This window comes from Pteronotus mesoamericanus, unplaced genomic scaffold (genome assembly GCF_021234165.1).
Source record: "Pteronotus mesoamericanus isolate MK-2021 breed Mesoamerican mustached bat unplaced genomic scaffold, CSHL_Meso_final contig_657, whole genome shotgun sequence".
In the NCBI taxonomy this organism is placed as follows: Eukaryota; Metazoa; Chordata; class Mammalia; order Chiroptera; family Mormoopidae; genus Pteronotus; species Pteronotus mesoamericanus.
Genome location: NW_026555229.1, coordinates 120,119 through 140,273, shown reverse-complemented (window position 1 = coordinate 140,273; position 20,155 = coordinate 120,119). Strand labels below are relative to the sequence as shown.

The following is a 20,155-nucleotide window of genomic DNA, read 5'->3' as shown; positions in this document are numbered from 1 at the left end:
TTCTCCCCCCCCCTTTTTTTTTAAGTGAGAAAGGTCCATATAATATTCATTGAATGATGTTGTGTTGGTAATATTGCATTTACCTAGACTTCATTTTTAAAAGCCTTGAAACAATTTTTTCTTTAGAGCAACCCTGTCAAATAGGACAGGTGAAGAAGCTGAGGGAGGCAGGACTTGTCACCACTTGGCAACATTGCCGATGCCGGAGAGAGGGCTGCCTCCTCCTGACTTAGTGCTTTCATCTGACTTTTTAAAAAGAGCAAATGACAGATCCATAGATCTAAGTCTTTTAAATATCTTCAGTCACTGGGTTCTATTTTTTTCCCCCATAGTTACTCAAAAAAGGATTCTGTGGGAACACTCAGTTAAACTGATTTCTTTCCCACAGAATTTCTCTGTGCCTCTACTCCGCTAACTTCTTACCACCAGACCTCATCATCAGTTCTTTTGGAGACCAGGATGTGGTCGACAGTGCAGGGAAGGATGGCAGCCCCAAGCACCCCATGGTGCACCTCCTTTGACCATGAATGCAAACCTCTCCCTCTCACAAGGGTTGTTCTTACCTGCCTTAAACATTAGGCGCCCACCTGCCTGCATAGCTGCAAATCACTTAGGGTAGCAGCGTTGGAGCCTGCCAACCATCAGCACGGGTGGCTATGCTGAAGGTCTTGCTCATCATCTGTCCATGGTTGAGTGTAGAGGGAGGGATGATTTCAGAACACTACCAAGGAGAGCTCTGGTAAAAATTTGGCCAAAGACATTCTTCTTTCAGAGACAAAGGCCCCCGATCCCTTCACAGGCCTCCTTAGTATTGGAAGCCTGTCTACCAATGTGAGACCCACAAAGGCCGCCTTGTTCTTTCATTCAGCACAGTGCTGACTTTGTGTAAAGTTTTCCAGATGTGGTCCCATTGTTTAGCCAGCATCTTTCACGTACCGTGGGACTTCCTGGCACACTGAAAGCAGGCACACCCCCTCCAAATTGCAGTTAGAGACCTTTCGTTCCAGACTATTGGTTTGACACAAATGGAAAAGATCTAGATTACTTTTTTTTTCTGCAAGAAAATTTCAAGTTACAATTCTTGTTCTCCTTTTAAGTTCTCATTTTGTTTGCTATCTTTTTGTCTCCTTTTCTTTTTTCCTTAAAAAAGGAGCCCTGATTAGAGGTTAACATCATCATTATTGAGGCAAACAAAGAGATGGATATGGAAACATAGGGCATGAAAAACATTTTAAAATCTACTTTTCTTTCCAAGATTCCTTTATGTTGAAAAGGAAGAGAGTTAACATTTACTGAGTGTTAACGATAAGACAAGCACCATGCTGGTGTTTTATTTGTAGTTTGTTGCTGAGTTCACCAACAACTTGGAGTTAGCTCCTATTTTAATCAAGTATCTCAGAGAGAGCAAATATTTTGCCCAAAGTTCTAGTGCTAGTGAATGGTATAACTGGCTTTTGAAACCACAGCCACGTAATTTTAGAGCCTTTCTACTGCACGATGATAAATGGTGAAACAGTGGGTGGGTGGACAGTTAAGTAGATGGAATGATGGTGAGTATTAATATATGAGAAATAATATGGTAATTCAAAGCAATGGAGGCAGTGAAAGTATCTAGAAGGAAACATTTAATCATTGAATGGACATCAGTTATGACTGTTGAACGTATTGCTGTGTGTTATATAAACATTCTGAGCATCAGACAGCATTAAAAAAAATACATGGAGAAAAAACCACAACAAACTCTAATAAGTCTTCTGAGCACTTTAAAGTGCCAGTCTGTTTGAAAGTTAACATCCATCCTACAAAAGGCTGGACAAAAGCCAGTGCGATGTAATTTCCTGCCTCATAGGGTTCTCACTTCCGAATATGGAACCCACTCTTATGTAATTTAGTCCTTTTGACCTCACTTGAGGTCTCCTTTTGCTACAAAACTATGTGCCTTAATCTTCCACATATTGGAACATCTGCTAAAACGCATGACCCTCTGTTGACAGGGAGCTTCCTCTGCAAAAGGGAGACATTGTTTACATTTATAAGCAGATTGATCAGAACTGGTACGAAGGAGAGCACCACGGCCGGGTGGGCATCTTCCCGCGCACCTACATCGAGGTACCGCAGCTCCTTCTTTTTCCGGGGAAAAGCCCAGCCGTGCCCCAGGCACCATTTATTTACCGAGAACTGTGTTTTGTTTCCTCCTTTCCTCTCATGTCTCCCCTTTCTTCTCTTTTACCTCTTTCCCGTTCCCAGCTTCTTCCTCCTGCAGAGAAGGCTCAGCCCAAAAAGTTGCCACCAGTGCAGATTTTGGAATATGGAGAGGCCATTGCTAAATTTAACTTCAATGGTGATACGCAAGTAGAAATGTCCTTCAGGAAGGTAAGCCGCCCTCTCGCCCTGTGCTTCGGGGCTCTGTTGGGTGGCACTGTCCTCATGGCAGTGCGGCACTACAGTCACGCCTTAAAGATGCCCCCAGTCAAGGGTGGCATGCAGGGCAATTGGAGAATTTTCTGAGGTGAGGTATTTTAGAAATAAACCCTAGGCTAGTGTCACAGTTTAGCTACATTGAGTTCACTGATTAAAGGCAGCATTTCTGGAATCTGAGACACCTTTTATAAACTGTATGCAGTCAGCATTTATTGAGCACCTAATGATGTGATAAGCACTGTAGAGGTGACTAGGTTTTACGCTACAGGGGTATGGCCTCGTTGAGAAAAGCAAATCTCTTGACACCAGGGGAAGTTTGAAAAACTTTGAAGCCCAAAGTCAGTTTATCAGCTGTGTGGCTTTTGGGAGTTAAGTCATTTTCCCGAGCCATCATTTCTTCATATATGAAATGAAGCTAAGTGGCTCTCATGGAGCTGTTGTAAGAGGATTAAATGAAACAACAGGTGTGAAGCCCTCAGCGTGACACGTGGCATCTAGTCAGTGCTCAGCAAACAGGAAACACCAGGGCCATTCTCACTTAGTGTCACCTCCAAGGGGCTCCGTGTGCTTATTCTGACCACCAGGAAGCTGCGCAGGGACACTGTTCCTCCCAGGAATTCACCCTCTTTGCCTGTCACGTTCTCTGGCTTGCTGCAGTTAGTGAAGTTACTAATTTTGTTGAGGATTGAGGGAAGTGAGCACATGCCTTAGATAAAGACGAGTCCCCTTATAGAAGGGACAGACACTGGAAGCAGCCCAGTTGCCCAACATCAGGAGACCAGTGATGAAGTCAGTGTGTGTGTGTGCAAGAAAATACCCGCACTGGTCCATTAAGCTGGGCAACACAGTTAAAAAGGTAGAATTATATTTCTTGATAAAGAATGAGGCTCGCTGTGTGTTGTTGAGAATAAAAAGGCAAGATAGAAAGGAAAATACAGTGCATACTCAATTTTTATAAGAAAAAAGTACGTGCAAGTCTAATTCACATGTATAGAATTCAATCTGGGAAGTACATATATCAAAACATTAATAGTAGTTGCCCGCGAGTGGTAATATTCAATGTCATGGATAATTATTACTTCTGCTTTATGTTTACTTACATTTTAATTTTTCTATAATGATACAAGAAAAATAAAGTTATAAAAAAGAAGGAAAAAAAGAGAACTCTTCCCACCAAAGCCTTTGCCTTCGAGAAATTTGCATGTCCGTCTCTTTTGCTTCAGCCAGTCAAAAACACTACATTTGCCAGCTAGCTCGGGGGAATGAATCTGACCTTCTCCTTTACTGAAATATTTAAAGACCAAGCTTGGCTTCCTAGCATCTAGGTAGCTTTCCTACTGTTAGCATCTCCATCCCAGTGATATTCATTCTTTCCAGGTCTAGCAAGGAAGGTTTTTGTGACCAAAGAATGTAATAAACAAGCAGGACAGCACAGGGCGCAGCAGGGCCTCGGGCGTGCCGAGGCATGGTGGGCCAAGCAGGGACCCGTGTCTTGCCGTGTCTTACAGGGTGAGAGGATCACGCTGCTTCGACAGGTGGATGAGAACTGGTACGAAGGGAGGATCCCAGGGACATCCCGGCAAGGCATCTTTCCCATCACCTATGTGGACGTGATCAAAAGGCCACTGGTGAAAAACCCGGTGGATTACATCGACCTGCCTTACTCCTCCCCAAGTCGTAGTACCACCGCGAGCCCACAGGTACCTAAGCTTCTCGTCACTGGTTTTCGTAGTCAGCATGACAGACGCACAATGCTCAGGGCACAGCCCCCGCAGGTGGTTCTTCAGCACTGTGATCAAGAACCATCCTCTGCCATGCAGAGTATACACACCAAGGTCTGTTTCTATGCATACAAATGCCGTTTTTCACACACTTGGTTGGAGAAATAATTACATCAGGGGAAAAGGAAGAGCATAAGGCGATTGCTCTGGGGATACGATGACTAGGGAAAGAGAAATGAGAGCCTTTGTCAGTTTGTCCAATACTCTGCACTGGGAGTACCCAGTGAAGTGGTGGTCGGGGTACCACCATTGTACCACACATACCACGGCCCAGTACGGCTCTTCTGGTCATCTTGTTGGTCAAGGCTGGTCTGCAGAATTTAAAGATCCAGAGTATTCTTTGCAAGCAGAAACCAGGTTGAAAATGTGACTTACAGCATCTCTGTCTACACTGGGCTGAAAGGAAGTACATTTATCATAAAAATGTTTGCTTCCTGAACATTAATTATGAGAAAACTTGTTTTAAACATAAGTTATTCCAAACCCACCCCTACTTTCCCAAAGCCAAGAAAAAAGATGAAGACCTTGGGCTCAGGAGAGGCCTGATGGGGAGACTTCCCATCCAAGAGCCTGACCACGCTGCCACTGGAAGCTGTAGGGAGGTTGGCCGGAGGAAGGGGGGCAGGGCCTGGGGCCCAGCATGACCGTTGGATGGCACCTCTCTTCTCTCATCCTCTAATAATTTTCTCCTCTTCTAACGTCCCACTGCTGACCCCAGGAGCCTGGGAGGTGGTTGCTGGCAGGCTTCCTGCTGAGCAAGGCCCATACTGTGTGATCTTACGGGGACAGGGTACGAGACTGGTGCAGGGTATTCTACTTTGTAATGTGGGCAACTCAACTTGATTTTTCAACCGACCATAGCCAAGTGAGACTACCAAACAAACTGACTACCCTGCCCATTCTCCTATCTGGAAGAGAGAATAAAAGCCCAAGGCCAGGCCAGGCCACCATTTTTTCCTCGTGGTTCCGGGTCAGGGCTTCGGTGGCAGAGTTGGTTGGGTGGGGCAGTGGGGAGCTTGCAGTGTGTCCCTCTGAAGTCTGGTTCTGCACACCAGGCCGGCGCCATGTGTGGCTGCCCCCTGGGGGTTCTGGACCCTTTCTCCCCTCCCACACCACTTGCTCCTTCCATCCTCTCCCACCTGCACACAGTCATGCGCACACACCCACATTCCAGTCTCTCTCCAACCTAAGCAGTTTCCTTGGGACACCAGAGTGTCCCTCCCACTCGTCTCCATTTCATCCCTCTCCGTACATCCCTTGTGATTATTCCCTTCCTTTCTTCTTTATGCTGACTCTATGCCTTCTGCTTCTTTCTTTTGTTGTCTTCTTTCTCTTTTTAAGTTTCCCAGTCACAGCAAGCTCATCATGCCAGCCCCCTCATCTCTGCCTCCCCCCCACCGAGCTCTGTCCCCTGAGATGCAAGCTGTCACCTCTGAGTGGATCTCCCTGACTGTAGGGGTCCCAGGCCGGCGTCCTCTGGCCCTGACCCCACCTCTGCCTCCTCTGCCGGAGGCATCTGTCTATCGCACTGACCACATTGCCTCGTTGGCAAGGCCCAGTCCCTCCCTGTCCTTCAGCCTCCCCTATTCGAGTTGGTCAGATCGTTCCACCCCCGGCTCGACGGTTTCCCCGCTGGCCCTCCCTGCCCCCCAAAAAGCCTACTCCGTGGCTCCCAGTGCCCAGGCCTCCCTTCATGTCAACGGAGACAGTGGTATCCACATGCCACCTTCAGGGTTCCAGCAGGACAGCTACTCCCAGCCGCTACTTGGGAGCTCAGATAGAGTCATCTCAGAGCTCAGCAACGCCTTTAGCAGCCAGGGTAAGCAGCAGCCGTGGCCAGAAGAAAGCAGACAGTATGAGAGGAAAACAGAGAGGGAGGCAGGTGAGAGGTGCCCTGGTGGACCCAAGATCTCTAAGAAGAGCTGCTTGAAACCATCAGACGTGGTCAGGTGCCTGAGCACCGAACAGAGACTCTCAGACCTCCACAGCCCAGAGGAGAGCCGGCCCGGCAAGCCCCTGGGTGGCCCTTTTCCGGGAAGGGAGGCTGAGCAGACAGAGCCGCGTAGAGGTGGCGAGCAGGCTGAGCGGAAGGCTGCTCGGACTGGTACGAGCCAGGTAGGCTGCAGCATGACGTGTGTGCCGTGGCGTCTCAGGAGGCAGGGTGGGCCAGATGTCTCACCCATGTTCCATCAGTGGAGGCCACGTGGAGGCCAGTGAGACCCACTTATCTTGGGAGCAAAAATGTCACCCAGGAGGGAACAGAGGGGAACAGTCAGAGGCTAAAGACAGTCTCCACTCTGGCCTCTTGAGGTGATTTGAAAGTTACTCCCACTTTGGGTACCTCTTGGCCTGCTGCAGAAGTCCCTGGGGAGGAAGGCCTTCCTCACGGCCCCATTCATGTTTTGGAGATCACCTCAGTTTGCTTGGACTAACACAGCTGAGAACACCAAGCTTTGGTTTGGCTCAGTGTGGTCTGATTTTGTGCGAGACACTTTGTTGCCATGGCCTGTGGCGCTCCGCCCAGCTCGGCGCCGTCAGGTCTTCGTCCTGTCTTGTGTCTGTGTGGGTGCACAGGGCCTTTGTTCACTGAGGAGCCAGTGTGCTTTTGTCCTGGGAGGAGTGTGCAGGCCCAGCCATGGGGCCCTCACAGGTATGGCGTCCTTGAGTAGAAGTGCCAGGTTTTTTGCTATGCTGTTTAATACCCCAAAAGGCAAAGACTTTGGGTAGCTTCTCCAAAGGAACGGGGTTTGAATGCCTGCTTACCTCCTAATGTCTAGGTACTTGGCAGTCACTCCTCCTTTCTGAGCCTCAGCTTCCCAGTTTGTAAAATGGACATGATAACCCCTACTTCATAGAGTGGTTGAGAGGATTCCACTGAATGATGTGTGAGAAGTGCTAAGCACAAAGGTTGGGAATGGGACGGGGCCAGCACTTTGCAAATGGAAGCTATCCATCCTGGGTGATCTAGAGCTGCTGCTAGAACTCAGATCATTCTAGAATGTCTTTTAGAACAAGATGGAATTCTTGAAGATGTCTCTCCAAATCATGCATTGTCTACTGTGTACCACAGGCTATTTTTGATCTCAGACTCACAATCCCAGTTGCCCTTTAAAGTTTCGTTTGTTCACTCAACAAATATTTATTCAAGACCTGTAGACACCAGCCTCTGGGGGGGCCACAAGGTCATTCCATCCCTGCCCTTGAGGAGCCTGAGTTCCCGTGACTGGCGAGCGCAGCAGTATCAGACTGCAGTAAGGGAGGGGTGCTTGGAGCCCACAGAGACCTGAAACACAGACGAGGCCAGACCTCCGGCTCCAGCCTAACAACTGGCAGAGGGGGATCGTTGGATGCGGGGAAGGACGGTGTGGGCCAGTGGTAACTAGTCAGGCTTAGCCTCTCGCTAGCAAGCCGCTTAACCTCCCCAGCCAGCTTTCTCCTGTGCAGAGCAGTCCCTCCCTCACAGGGTGGCTGTTAGGATTAAATGAGGAGGCGTGGTGCCTGGCACGGGGGAAGGCTCCGCAAGGGCGACTGTGGCTCCAGCTCCAAGTGGGCGGCCAAGGGAAACAGCGATGCCTGGGGAAGGCTTTGCCTGGCCGGTAGGGGCTCCTGGAATGTGTGTTCCATGAGGAAGAAAAGGGCGTGTCCAGTTAAAGAAAGAATAGTTCATTGAGGAGATGTGGTGAAGTGGCTAGTGGAAAAAAATTAAATGTCCCTGACACAGGAACAATTCTGTAAACATTCTACGTCAGTCTGGGGAGCACGGAGACCTTGTTATTGTCAGCAGTGAGTCATAACGACCTGATTCCAGGACGCGGAATGTACAGGAAGCGTGCGTGGTGCTGGAGCTCCCGCGGAGGTCAGGGGTATGCAGTTCTCGCTTCCTAAGAAGGGCAGGAGAGGAGGGGCTGGCCACGCGGAAAGCCAGGCTTGTTGAAAATGGATTTTCCTCTCTCAGTGGTCCTCCAGACCCCAAGTGTACCCCTTCCGGTCCCTTCCCTTTCTCCTGCTCTTCTAGCAGAAACCCCTTCTCCATGGGGGCGCCCAGGCCATGGGCCCAGGCCCTGCTCCCTGTTGAGAGCTAGAGGGTTGTGTCCCGCCCATGCACTTCCCTCCCAGCTCCCTTCACTTTCCCCTCCTGTGCGTGGGAACAGGAGCCGGCAACTTGGGAAACGGGTCCTTCAAAAGAAGCTTCCTGCCTCTTGAGGCCCTCTTTGGGTAACAGAGCTAAAGATGGAGAGGACTTAAGTGACCACTGTTCCTTGGTGGCCCATCAGGATGATGTGACCTCAGGCTGAGTCACTTATGGAGATAAATGCATTCCAGGCCAGTTTGTGTTATCAGGAAAACTGCTGGCCACCATTCCCCTTGCTGTGGGGAGCCGAACCAAAAGTTCACGTTTATTATAACTGTTAGGAAGCTAGGCTGAGTATCTGGCCAGAAGGAATTTTACCGGAGAGCCTTAAAATAGCAGACATTCTGAAATGTTATGATCATTTACTCTTCCATTCAAGCATCAAGGATGTTCCAGGCACTGCGTGCAGTGTGGTAAGAGGTTCAGAGTGTGAATGGTATCAGGGCTTCTTCCTGCTGCTCTCAGGAGAGTCCCCCCTTCACGGGCTCAGAGACACCCTGTGGCTGGGCTGTTCAGACAGCAAGCCAGTCAGTCTCACCTCCCAAAGCCTCCCGTGCTGTTCCCCTCGGTCATTGCCACCTGCCCTACAGTTCTCCACTCAGATGTTACTTCTTCTAGGAAGCCCTTCCAAATGACGTCCTCCTGCCCCTGCAAGGCCAGATTAAGTGTTCTGACTTTGCTTCCCCAGCCCTTTGCCCTTCACCTATGGGGACACTTGTTCAGCGCTAGGGTATTCGCCCCTTTGCTCGTCTGTGCCACAGTTAAGAGTGTTAGCACCCTAAAGTGAGAGAGCAGGATACCCGACATTTGGAAGGTGCTCAATGAATATTTGCTGAGTGAAAGAAAAGATTTAAAAAAATCACTGGCCTCAACTCAAGGAGTGTCTGCTCTCCATGAGGGAAATAACATGTTCACAAATAATTATAATGCAGACAGAGAAGGAGAGTCGCAAACAGCTCACTCTAAAAGTTCAAGATGTGGAGAAATAATAAGCAACAGGAGGAGAAAGAGGCCATCTGGAAAGACTTTGTAAGAAAAGTGTATTTGACCTTGTGTTTAAAGAATAGAGAGTTTTTCCCTGTCTGGTATGGCTCAGTGGATTGTCCTTTGGCCTGTGAACTGAAAGGTCACAGGTTCAATTCCCAGTCAGGACACATGCCTGGGTTGCAGGCCAGGTCCACAGTTGGAGTCATGCAAGAGGCAGCCAATGGACATTTCTCTCACACATCAATGTTTCTCTCCATCACTTTCTCCTCCCTTCCTCTCTCTCTAAAAAAAAAAAAAAAAAAAAAATACAATCTTTAAAAAAAAAAGGGGGGGAGTTTTATGATAGGTGAACAGCAAGAGGATGGCATTTAAGGCAAACAAATAGCCCAGCCACAGTCCAGAGGTTGGGAAGAGAAAGAGGGGCACAGGGAATGATGCGCTCCTGCTGGAGTGAGCCCTAGAGCATCTGCAGGTGGGCAGAAAGGGGTGCTGTGGAAAAGAGGCTGGAGCAGGCCCTGGAGGGGCTCACTGGTGCCTCAGTGGATATCCATCAGCACCTCCTAACAGTGCGTCTAATCAGTGTCCTCTCTGTCACGTGACCTTGTGACTTGGTTGTCAAACTTACCTTTTTGGTGCTAAGTCCCTCTTTGCTGCTTTCCTTCCCCTTAGTCACCTGTCCTGTCCTCCTTGCCATTTCTTCATGAAAGGGTTTGCATTTGTAGCCTCTCAAACTGATATCACACAGGGCCCGTCGCACATGTGTTTAGGTGTGTACACTCTGAACAGCAGGAGGGCTGAGTCAAGTGGGCGGGTGTCGAGGGGAAACCGAGGTCAGGTGGGAAGAGCTCCGTGCTGACAGGATGCCTCGTTCTACCTCCAGCTTTGCCACTGCTGTTGTGTGTCTCTGGGTGAGTCACTTCCCTTCTCTAGCAGTTTCCCACTCCGTAAACAAAGCATTCGGGCAAGAAAACTAAAGTTCTTTCTATCTTTGGTATTTTTGATTAGCTAAAAATCCTGTGTGAATTTCAGTAGAAAGGAAAAAAAAGAACAAATACCAAGTGTGGTATTTATTATAGACCTGCAGGCCTACTCAGTTGGAAAGGTAAAGTTTTTCCTTTTATTGTGTGAGGGACAGCTTAGCTAATTGGACAAAAACATACATGCAAAATGCCCAAGAGTTAAGAATCGTCAACCAAGTTCTTGGATTTGTGGTGGAAGGCATAGTTTTGGCCAAGGAAGCTTAGACCAGTCAGTTAAGAGTGTGAAGGGGAAGATCATGGTGGAAATCTTCATTGGCATCACCAAATATTTACGGAGCTCTTTCCAAGGTAGAAGCTCTGTTTGTTGACTGGCATCCAGCCTTGGGTTTTGAGTCCCTGCAATTCGTGAGAAAGCCTCACAGAATTTCCAAATTAAAAAGAGTCTTTGAAGATTATCTACTTCAGTGACTTGTACCTTCTTCTGGATCACAGAAACTTTGAGAGTTTGAGGTCACCAGGGCCTCGAGGCCGGCCTACACAATTTGCATCAAGTTTCCAGAGACTCACACTTGCGTCCACTGGAGAACTCCATGGACTACCAGGTTAAGAGCTGCCAGTCTATGCGACTTTTATGATGAGATGAGAAAGCTGAGGCCTGAAGAAAGCGAAAACACTTCTGTGTTGTCGGTTTGGTTCCTAACGGGAAGGAAGCCAGTCAAACAATAAAGTTAGAGGCCGTGAAGTTTAAAACAAAAATACTCAGGGAAGCTATGTGTCCTCAGAGCATCTGTCTGAGAAATGCAGAACAAACTACTCTACAGCCTTAGGGAAAGGACAGGAAGGAAAGCTATTCAACTGGCGACAGAAAGATGTGCTTTGGTGACTTGGAGGGAACGTCCCTTACCACATGGAATTAACCATTCCAGAAAAAGAAGAACAAAGGCATAGGCCTGCTTTGAGCATGGAAGTCATAACTGGAATGGATAACATAATATGCACCTTGCAAGAACCAAAAGGAAATTTAAAATGTTGAGGCACCCACCCTGACTGGTATTGCTCAGGTGGTTGGAGCGTCGTCCTGCACACCAGTCAGGGCACATACCTAAGTTAAAGGTTCGGTCCCTGGTCAGGGTGCATGCAGGAGGCAACCGATCGATGTTTCTTTCTCATGTCAATGTTTCTCTCTCTCTCCCCCTCCCCCTTCCTTTCTCTCTAAAATAATAAATATATATTAAAATGTTGAGGTGCCCAACTAAGAATGGGAAGCATTTTCCTTTGGCTCACACAGGAGGGAAATCTCTTAAGTAAATACTGAGGGTATTTAACAACTTACAAGATGGGGAGAGAGATTGGCTGCAGTTCTTATAAAAATAACCAACATCTCAATGCTTAAGGTAGGGAACTAAGACCCAAAGTTGAAGTGTCCACCCTTAAAAAGTGTTAGGGGAAATGGTAGATAGTAGAGCCCCCAACACCAGAGATGAGGGTGTAGTGGAATACACAGGACTTGGAGTCAGAAAGATTGGGGTTCAAATCCTGGCTCTTCAGGTTCCCTACTCAGACATAGTGGGTCTTAGTTTTTGTAAAATGAGTTACATGTTGACCACCTTATTGAATTATTGAGAGGATAAAAAGATATCACGGAGACAAAAGCACCTAGCACTGAGCATGCAGTTAGAACTCAGTAAATATCTGTTGAGTGATACTAATGTAACAGGAAAAAGAAACAGAAGTAATTTGCTTTATCCTCCTTACCCCATTCCACCTCAAAGAGGAAGATGGGGAAGAAAGAAAAGAGAGTAGATGATGGGAGAATCCTTCTATTTAGAGTCAAATAAATCCAGAATTTAGAAAATTCAGATTTTGCACTCTGCCAATTCATGATTCTCCTTATTCTCTCCCACCTTGAGTGAAAAGCCATCATCTTGGAAAACTTTTGGTTTCTTCATACTTGAGTACACATTTGCCATTACTCCTTTGCTTGTTTTAGGTAAGGAACGAAAGTCCACATTCCAGACTACGATGAGGTGGCTGAGCATTTGAGTGTTGTAATCAGGTTTAAATTGCAATAAAGCTAATGTGTAATCTGTAGAGTAATCTGCATGGAGATTAAGTCTGGGTAGTAAACAGTGGAACTAATTGATTGTCATTGATTTACTACTTAAGATGGGATCTTCTTCTCAATAAACTTAGTGAACTCAATGGAATCAGACAGGAGGGTCATGTGGAGGTTTTCCAGAGCCAAAACCCAGCGGTCTGAACCGTTCTTGTCTTCCTATTCCTCTGGCCCAGTTTGCCTGTGGTATTCCGGGAGCTGCCAATTTGTCACCATCTGAGGCAACCCCTCACCTCCCACACTGCCAGGCCGCCCCCTCTACATGAGGAGGCTACTGTCAAAAGCCTTCCGCCCAGTCTTCAGTGGGCAATGAGTGGGGTGCTGTCTCCCTTCAGCCAGGTCATCCCTGCCCAGTGCTAGTTCTCAATTCATAGGGTGCTCACACTCCAATCGTGAAACAGTAGAGCCAAAAAGGCATTTATATAAATCTTGTCCCATACTCTTACTTTACCAAGAACTTGACGTCCAAAGAAGTTAAGCATTTTGCTCAAAAGACAAATTAGTATCAGAGCCTGGCCTGGAAGCCAGATTTTCTCACCCCCTGTCCAGTTCTTCCGCTCCCCAAAGCAGACCGATGTAGGTCACCAGAAACATGGTGTGGGGTCTGAGGAAATGGGAAGCTGTGGAGCCTGAGAGGAGCAGGAGAATGCTATCTCTGAGAGTCTTGGGCAGATTAGGAGAGCAGATATTTCTAGGAGGGTTTGGGACCATGCTGAGGTTGAGTTCCTCTGTCCTATCCACATCTCTAAGGACTTCCTGCTGTCCTTTAGCCTGTGGACAGTTATTTTGGGCCTCAAGACTTTGGCACACATTCAAAGCTGGAAGAGGTTGCTTGGTAACCATACTAGCACCAGGTGTTTTGTGGATCCAGAGGGATTAACAGCCCTAGGGAGGCTGGGGTCAGATTTCTGAGGGACTTCTGTGAACTGAGGATAGAAGGGCAACAGAGCAAGGACACATGCAGGCTTGCTTACTTGGGAAGAATGAAACAAGCACTCCAGGCCAAGAGAGGCCGCTTGCGTGGATGTCTGCAAATATGGAAGAAAAGCGGTTTCTGGGTCAGCCACTGTCACCTGTTTACTGTTGATGGGAGAAGGGAGGGGAATGCTGTGTGTGTGTGTGTGTGTGTGTGTGTGTGTGTGTGTGTGTGTGTGTTAAGCCAATTGCTGTTTTTCTAAATATGTGAAAAACAGCATTGCATCCCCAAGAGTCCAAAATGTACTTAGCATGAGATAATGCCTCCTTTATTCATATCCCTGGATGAGGTCCTGGTGGGACCTCGTGTCTACTTTTAAGCTAAATAAGGGCAGATAGTGAGGACTGGGGATCAGAGCAACTGTTGAGTAGGAACATAATATGAACCACATTATGTAATTTTTAATTTTCTGATCGTAAAATAGAAGAGGTGAAATTAATTTTAATATATTTTATTTAACCCAATATATCAACATAGTATCATTTTAACATATAATCAATATAAGAATTACTAAGATATTCTACAGTCTTTATTTTGTACTACATTTTTGATATCCAGTATAAATTTTTATGCTTTCAGCACATTTCACCCTAGCCACATCTAAAGGGTTCAGTAGATATATGTGGCTACTCGCAACCATATTGGATGGCATAGGTCTGGAAGAAGAGATATATAATAGTGTACACAGTTCATAAGCAGGGCCAGAGAAAGAAAAAAAAAACTTATACCTGCAGTGGGAAAAAACTGTGAGAATAAGAAACCTCCCAAGAAAAGGGTGAATCCCTGTGGTAGATGTTAATGGTTTTCATCTCCACTGAGGGCTTACCCCATGCCATACACATCCCCAAAAAAACTTGTTTATATTTCAGTTGTATCAGATGTTTGATTAAAGTCAAAGGAAGGCATTTTCAAGAGGGAAAACTGAATCTTAGCTAATAGGATAAATGTTTATCCTGCCTTCTGTTTCACTAATAGGATAAATGTTTATCTTGCCTTATTCCACCATTAAGTGAGGAACCCAGTCCATCCCTAGCTCTTGGAGATAAATTTGACCAGATGTGAAGGATATGATGATGATTACCCTCTGATTTGTATAGGAACTGAGACTGAGGAAAGCTGGGCCATCAGTATCCCTTCCATTACGGGGGACCCTTGAGTTAATGATTAGACGATATCTGTTAATGCACACTGTACCTTTTACCTGATGAAAAAGTAATCAAGAATAGAAGTTTCGCGGCCTGTCCTCAGAAGAGGCAGAAGCTGGATGTTGCTCTCATGGTGATACCAGCTTTCTTGTCATGACTCAGGAGGGAGGTCGCATATGGTGATCAGACACTTGAGAGCCTCTGCACTCAGTGGCTTTGCCACCTTGTGCAAGTTTTCAGACTTCCCTGAGCCTTAAAATTTTATTTTCTGCCCTCTGCAAGTCAACGGGTTAGTATAAGAGTCAGATGAGGAAATGGACCTATGTATGCTTTGAAAGCTGATTTTTTAAGAGCTTTTTAAAAGAAAGGGATAGTAAAATGTCAGTCTTTTCTGTATCTGATTCACCAAATGTCATGTGCCACATAGTTGCTAGGTGATCTATTCCAGTCACCCCTTTGGGATTAAGTTAATTGAAAGATACGGGGCGGGGGGCGGGGGGGGGGGCTTCTGTAAACTGGAGATTATGTTAAGAGATTGTCCATATTATCTCTTTGTTCTGCATTTGACCCGAGGTCATTAGGCCACCAGCTGGAGTTTGGAAGTATTTTTATTTGTATGAGAACTTGTATTTCATAAGGTGTGACTCATATCAGTCTTACCACAAAGAATCTCAGTGTCAGATAATTGAGATCCTCTGCAGCCTTGCTCCACAAAGTTGGTTTGCGGGCCGGCAGCATGAACTTCACCAAATAGAAATGCACAGTCTCAGGACACACTCCAGATGTATCCTGCATTTGAACAGGGTCCCAGGGGATACGAGCACACTTAGAGTTTGAGAAGCACTACTCTGCAATATCCCAACTAGTAGGGGTCAATGCAACCTCAGCTAGAACAGCTGCTGGTATGCCTTCTATAGTTGGACAGCCCTTACTTTTAGAAAGTTTCCCTTTGAAACCGGCTCACCTCCTTCAGCTCCCTCAGCCAAGTAAGGAGGAGGATCCTTCAGGGCTGGAGGGGCCGTAGGAACACTGACCATGCTCGCAGAAGTCATCCTGATCTCCCTGGGCCCTCTCTTCTGACCTTCTGCTAACTGCCACAGGAAAATTCCCTTTTCTGTGGACCATTTTCCCACTTCCCTGATCTTTGAGAAAACAACTCTAATTACAGTACAGCACAGTAGTTTAAAGACCCTTTCAGTGGCCAGCATTCTCCTGAGTCCAGATTATACATAAACCAAGCAGTATTAAAATTTAAAACAAAAAACAAAAACATTTTCTTAGTTTCATAAGCATAGGTTGACCAATCTGCCAGAATTTGCCCCAGAGGGCTGTGCCCCAGAATGGAGGCCCCCCCCCCATACCATACTACCAGACAGGGCTCTGTAATAACACAGAAACCAGAAGCCTTTAATTCCTGACAACCATTCTAAGTCATGACCCAAGACTGCAGTCTTTCCAGACACAGTTCTGTAATATCACACAAACCAGAAAGCACCTCAATTCCTGAAGACTATCCTAAGTCATAACCCAGATTTGATCAAAAATGAAGGGGATGGAGAGTGCTGAGAATCAGAGGAGGAGAGCCCCAAGGGAAATCACTTTGGCAGCTACTAGGGAGTCTCTAAGTCTGCACCCCAAGGCCTCCTCAGTCCACGCAGCCAGCAAGACTCCCTGCCAAATACCCAGACTTACCGGAGAGTCCTGAAAGTGTCCCATGAGAGTCCCCAGAAAATGAAACCAGAAAAGTCAGCATGTGTGTTGCCTGTAACTACCAGAACCAATAGGTAGAGACAAGGATTGAATCTGTATTGACACTTTATTCAGGTGCTGGTGATCTGAGAAAACGGCAGGTTATGTTCCTCAAAAACCATCTTAACATCCCATCTGAAGCCAGCCTCTTTAATAGGGGTTAGGAAAGGGCAGGTCAGGGGTTTAGAAAAAATTTAATCAAATAAGAGTTGCAGTCCATGACGATTTTCCTAGTACCATCTCCATCATTTGCAGACCCCCTGGGCCCAAAGTTTGAATTGCTTGTCCTGGAGTTAAATAGGTCATGCATTCCAGTTCCTGGAATAAAAGCTTTCCACGTGCATTAATCACTTAGGCTTGTCAACTATGACTGAGGTGAAAATCTTTAATTCTTGAGTTCCCCTATCACTGTCTCTCAAGTCAAAATCTGCCTGGATGCAGCGTTATCTTCAATCACCAAGATATGGAAGCAGCCCAAGTGTCCCTCAGTGGATGAGTAGATAAAACAACTATTTACACAATGGAATATTACTTGGCCATAAAAAAGAAGATTTTACCCTTTGTGACAGGATGGATGGACCTGGAGAACATTATGCTAAATGAAATAAGCTAGTCAGAGAAAGACAAATACTATATGATTTCACTTATACATGGAACTGAATGAACAAACTGAACTAACAAGCAAAATAGAGACAGACTCAGAGAGAGTGTTGTGGTGGGTAGGGGTTAGGGGTTGGGTTGAACAAAAAGGAAAAAGGACTCATGGACATGGACAATGGTAATTGTTGTGGGGGGAGGGGAGGAGGTCTAAGGCAATTAAATGATAATGGAAAAAATACAATTAAAAACATTTTTTTAATCTACCTGGAGCTATTAACCACTCAGGGTGCCCAGAATAAGTTTCATTCTCCTGCCCTCAGAGTAGGTGCTTGGAGATGTCATTACTTTCCTTTCTTATGCAGGAGCCTGATCCAGGGGATGGACAGGCGGTGAATGGGGTGGGGCGGGCTATGCAGGGTCAGCTCCTGGTCACCTGCAAAAGGCCTGCAGGTCCTGAAACATTGCAGAAGGAGCTTGAAATGGCCTCCTCTAGTTCCATCTCTTCCTTCACTCCTGTCAGAGCCCAGGGGGCTGGTGTAAGTGATAGCAGTTTGGAAGGGGCTTAGAGAACTTGAAGAGGTTTCACAAAAGGACCAGCCTGTAGAAGTGGTGTCTGCAGTGGATGTGGGTCCTGCAGGGCATGCGTGCTGAAGGGTGAGGTCATTTACAGGGGCAATGACCAGGCAGGGATGGTGTGGTGATGTGGAAAGACAGCCTAGCAGCTTTGCCTCGCCCAGCTGTGTGACATTGGGGAATGCACGAAACCCTTCTGAGCATCAGCATCCTGGGTTCTGAGCATCAGCATCCTGGGTTCTGAGCATCAGCATCCTGGGTTCTGAGCATCAGCATCCTGGGTTCTGAGCATCAGCATCCTGGGTTCTGAGAGACAGCAGGATTGACAGACCCTGTGCTGCCCATCTCCAGGGTTCCTGTGGGACTCAGTGAAGACTGTGTCCGTGGGCACACTTGATAATTTGGGAAATGGTTTGAGGAGGAAAGGGAAGGTCCAATGAGACAGTGGAGGAATCCAGGAAACAAGTGTACCCCTAATCCACTGTGTGATGTCAGAGGAAGCCCTCACCCTCTCTGTGCCTTCCTGTGAAAGAAGTGAGTTACACAAAAGATCTCTGAGTGCCCTTCTAGGAGGGCTTGTTGTGGCTGAGGCTGATTGCTACGACTGTGGGTTGCCCGGAGGAGTTCTCCAGGGATGGCCCTTCAAATGTGTATTTAGGGAGACTTCCAAGAGCCTGGAGTGGAATCCTCTTTGAGGGAAATGATTCCAGGCACTGCCAGTGAAGGCCCGGCCCGTGCCGGGGGAGACCCCCTTAAAAGATGGGTGCTGGGCCGTGACCGCACCTGTGTCTCCCTGTCAGCATGTGGTGCCTGAGCTGGTGAGTGAGGAGTGACGGTTGCATTTCTGCAACTGCATCGGGACACTCATTTCTGGAAGTGATGTGAGCTGTCTGAACTCCTCTCATACCTAGCTGGAGTGCGTCGTGTGCAGATTTTCCCAGGGAACAGTCTTGTTCGATACTTTAAATATTACCAAGGAGCTTTACAAAAGCATTACTCTCCTTTCAGTTTTTATGAGTACTGAAATACAGCATACCTGAGAGTTTTATGAGCCCGCTTAGCCAGAGGAGGCCCTAGTCAACAAGATAATCGAAACTGGCTTTTGGTCCAGCAGCCCATCCACAAGGGCTTCCCAGCTGAGAGTGAGGGGACCAGTGCACATGATTGCTGAGGGACACAACTCTCCCTTAAGACAGCCCTTCCGAGTCTTTCCTGCCAGTCCGGGGACGCTGTGTTGTTCATTCTCACCTCACCGCAGCCATGTTTCCAACTTCCCATTTCATTGCCTGGATGCTCGCTTCTAACTCTGTACATTGCATTTTCTCCTGTGCACCCACCGTGTTGTCATGGAAACTCAGTGGCTGTAGGCCGCGAGTATCCGGTGTCATCGAGTGTGATGGTGTGGTACGTGTATTTGCTCACACTTTTATTTTGATTTCTTTCCAATATGACATCTGCTAAAATGTCTCCCTTATAATTTGCTTGGTGATCACAGCCTTCTCATCATTCATTGAGAGCAGGACCTGATCTCACAGAATCTGAAAAGAGCTATGTGGTAAGATGCCTGTTGAATAAGACTGTAGCTTTTCTAAAGAGAACCCCTACTGACTTCTAGAGTCTAGACTGAAGCAATGCTTGGTTAACTCACCGAGCCATTATTTACAAAAATTATGTGGCTATTGCAGTAGAGAGAGGTGGTAGGCCACCCACTTCCCTCTCAAAAAATGCAGAGGAATTTAGAGATGATATTTCTACTCTGCCTACATGTGGGGTTAAATTGATGTTGTTAGTGCATGATCGGGGATACATACTTGCATTTCTATCCTGAAATTATTCTGTTTATAACAGTTACTCACTAATTACAGGCTTTTATGCTGCTACCTTTTTTTTTTTAATATTCATACTAAATTCCAAATTCTGTATCTTACCTGTTTTTCCATGCTTACGCCTGGATCCCTCCTGCACTCCACTACTGGAATATCTATATTTTTAACCTGGATCTTCAACTCTGTTGTTTCCCTGGACTTATGTGCTTCGTCTGGAATGTTCCATCTCTTCCTCTCTTTCTTTTTTTGTCCCCATGTTGACTGTTTTATGGGGGTTTCTGGATATCTCGGGGCCACCTCACAGGAAGCAGTTTGCAATGAGATCATAAACATTGCCGAAAAATCTGTTCATTACTGCAGCACTGTTTCTCATCCCCTTGACTTTCATCACAAGGTATCCCCTTCTGACAATAAATCATCTTTAATCATTTCTCAGCAACCTCAAGCCCAGCAGCGAAGAGTCACCCCAGACAGGAGTCATGCCTCCCAAGATTTGTAAGTACACTTGACAGACTTCAGTTCTCATATCTTAGTAGATGGTTGGGCTTAGAAAGTGGGTCATGGACTGACTGTAGGGGAATGAATGCATCACTCCCTGCTCCTCTGAGAATTCCATCTTTTCCATCAGCCAGTGTGAGACAGGTGGCAGGTAAATAAAGGAGGTCATGGACCAGTGGGAGAAAGATGGTTGGAGAGTGAACTGCTGCCCAAGGGCAAGTGGGAGCTGTGCTGACTGGTTTCACTCCTCGTGTGGGAATGTAGAGGAAGGAATGGCTGGTTCTGACTAGAGCTGAGTGAATAGGATTTATTTATTCATTAAAAATATATATATTGCCCTGGACAGTGTGGCTCGATTGGTGGAGCATCAT

General features: G+C 46.7%; 1 protein-coding gene across 31 annotated transcripts in view; it reads left to right on the top strand.

Moving 5' to 3' along the window:
* The window catches only part of SORBS1 (sorbin and SH3 domain containing 1), a 128,591-nt gene that overhangs the window by 100,457 nt on the left and 7,979 nt on the right, over positions 1-20,155 (top strand). For 16 of the 31 annotated variants that reach the window (XM_054581271.1, XM_054581267.1, XM_054581273.1 and 13 more), the window contains 4 exons: positions 1,995-2,109; positions 2,248-2,373; positions 3,930-4,121; positions 19,723-19,781. In XM_054581271.1, coding sequence (XP_054437246.1) covers positions 1,995-2,109; positions 2,248-2,373; positions 3,930-4,121; positions 19,723-19,781 — 492 coding nt within the window. Of the gene's footprint in view, positions 1-1,994; positions 2,110-2,247; positions 2,374-3,929; positions 4,122-5,543; positions 6,318-18,955; positions 19,016-19,590; positions 19,782-20,155 lie in introns of all 31 variants that reach the window. The other 15 variants (XM_054581242.1, XM_054581243.1, XM_054581244.1 and 12 more) reach the window with 3 other exon arrangements.